This window comes from Babylonia areolata, chromosome 14, assembly GCF_041734735.1.
Source record: "Babylonia areolata isolate BAREFJ2019XMU chromosome 14, ASM4173473v1, whole genome shotgun sequence".
Taxonomy (NCBI): Eukaryota; Metazoa; Mollusca; class Gastropoda; order Neogastropoda; family Buccinidae; genus Babylonia; species Babylonia areolata.
The window spans coordinates 31533368-31535867 of record NC_134889.1 but is presented as its reverse complement, the minus strand read 5'-3'; the positions used below and the strand labels follow the sequence as shown (position 1 = coordinate 31535867).

The 2500-nt window shown below is 46.4% G+C and overlaps 1 protein-coding gene across 1 annotated transcript in view; it reads right to left on the bottom strand.

Moving 5' to 3' along the window:
• Positions 1 to 1971: 1971 nt before the first annotated feature.
• Positions 1972 to 2500, bottom strand: part of LOC143289680 (uncharacterized) — a 236534-nt gene continuing 236005 nt past the window's right edge. The window contains exons 5-6 of the mRNA XM_076598728.1: positions 2434 to 2500; positions 1972 to 1998 (exon numbers count right to left, since the gene is read on the bottom strand). The exon at positions 2434 to 2500 is cut by the window's right edge and continues 79 nt beyond it. Of these exons, the coding sequence (XP_076454843.1) occupies positions 1972 to 1998; positions 2434 to 2500 (94 nt within the window). The remainder of the gene's footprint in view (positions 1999 to 2433) is intronic.

The window sequence follows — 2500 nt, the reverse complement described above, 5'->3', positions numbered from 1 at the left end:
TTATTATAATCATTATTGAAATGTTACTGTTAAATGTTATTGCATGTTAGGTCTTTGCAGAGTATGATTCTTTTCTTTGGGCGAAGCTGGAATAGACGGATTATGAATAGACGAATCGGGCTGACACTGAAGGGAGCGGGGTGGAGGTGAGGGTGTGTGTGTGTGTGTGGAGGGGGGGAGGGTGTGTGTGTGTGTGTGGGGGGGGGGGGCGGGGGGGGGGGGGGGGGGGGGCGGGGCGACAATAAACAAAAACAAACAAATAAAAAAAAAACAGAAGCAAGGGAGAAAACCATCCGATGCTGTAAACCCCCACCCCCCCTCTCGGCTCTCCATCCCTCTCTCTCTTTCTCAAAAGCAAGGGTTTTTTGTTTGTTTGTTTGTTCGTTTTTGTTTTGTTTAATTGAATTCATTCCCTGGCGAGTCTATGAATAAAACATTTCCTTCTGCAATTGTTTCCTAAGTGGTAGTGGAGAATCGATTGCTGTTTAGCCAGCCCCCCCCCCCTCCCCCCGCCCCACCCCCACCCCCCTTTTTCATGGGAAGATTTGGAAAACACACTCAGAGGGAAATAAAGAGGCTAGATATAATCATTCACCATACGAACTGGCACTAAAGGCAAACAAAAAAAAATCGGTAAATTAAGAAAATAATGTTTTACACAAAGAAGTAGACAAAGCAAACAGATAAATAGGTATATATATATATATATATATATATATATATATATATATATATATATATATGTAAATGAATAAATAAGCAAATAAATATCAATGTGTGTGGGTGGACATTAATCAATCTATGTTGGAATGTAGCCCAAACGATAAGTGGGGAAAAAAAAAATTGACCGAAGAAAAGCAAATGTGTGAATGAAATAAAAACCGTATGAATATATAAATGAACAGCAAACCAAGTAAATGACTGACTTGCTGACTGACTAACTGACTGACAGAAAGACTGACTCATTGATAGACGGACGAACTGACGGACAGACGGACGGACAGATTGAGCGACAAGGTAAATAAAGTAAAAGAAGTTACAGCTACTCCGTCAGTCACACAAAACAGTGGACTCGCATCTGTTGGTGTACAAGATCAGCACTCTATGTTATAATTGTATTCACAAATCTGCCCCTTCCTATCTCTGTGGCTGCCTGCACCTCTACACTCCATCTCGCTCACTACGATCGGCTTCGGATCCACTCTGTTTACGCATACCCAGATTCAAACACTCGACTGTTGGCCGCGCCGCCGTTCTTTCTCTGTCTCTGGACCTTACAATTGAACTTCCTCTTTCGCTTCGTCAAGTCTCCACACTCAGCTCTTTCAAGTCTGGCCTTAAAACCCACCTCTTCCCAAAACAGCCTCCCTTCCCTGCCTCTTCTTTGTCTTCAGTTTCTCCAGTTTTAGAGTTATGTATGCGTGTGAATGACTGGTGCGAAAGCGCTTTGATTTGTCTCTGCACAAGATTCAGCGCTATATAAATGCCATTATTATCACTCTCTCCTGGGAGACAAACTACAGAGCGGGAGGGTGAGACACAGACAGACAGACAGGCAGGCAGGCAGGCAGACAGATAGGCAGACAGGCAGGTAGGCAGGAAAGCAGACAGACAGGCACGCACGCACGCACGCACGCACGCAGGCAGGCAGGCAGACAGACAGACAGGCAGCGGCAGGCAAGCAGGCAGACAGAGAGGCAGACAGGCAGGCAGGCAGGCAACCAGGCAGGCAAGCAGACAGACAGACAGACAGACAGGCAGACAGACAGTCAGAAAGGCAGGCGGGCAAGCAGGCAGACAGACAGGTAGACAGGCAGGTGGGCAGGCAGACAGAGAGACAGACGGACAAATAGACAAACAGGGACAGACCGACAGGCATGGAGACAGAGGGACAGAGAGACAGATGGAGAGACTGACAGGCAGGCAGGCAGGCAGACAAGACAATACAAGACAAGGCAGGGGTGATGATGGTCAAATGAACGACAGATGAACTCTCACCTGATGGTCAAAGGAGCGACAGATGAACTCTCACCTGATGGTCAAAGGAGCGACAGAAAAACGAATTCTCACCTGATAGTCAAAAGGAGCGACAGATGAACTCTAACCTGATGGTCAAAGGAGCGACAGATGAATGAACTCTCACCTGATAGTCAAAAGGAGCGACAGATGAACTCTAACCTGATGGTCAAAGGAGCGACAGATGAACTCTCACCTGATAGTCAAAGGAGCGACAGATGAACTCTCACCTGATAGTCAAAGGAGCGACACATAAACTCTCACCAAACAGTCAAAGGAGCGACAGATGAATGAACTCTCACCTGATAGTCAAAGGAGCGACAGATGAAAGAACTCTCACCTGATAGTCAAAAGGAGCGACAGATGAAAGAACTCTCACCTGATAGTCAAAGGAGCGACAGATGAAAGAACTCTCACCTGATAGTCAAAGGAGCGACAGATGAACTCTGTCTCCTGCAGGCAGTGTCTGGCGCATTTATCGGCA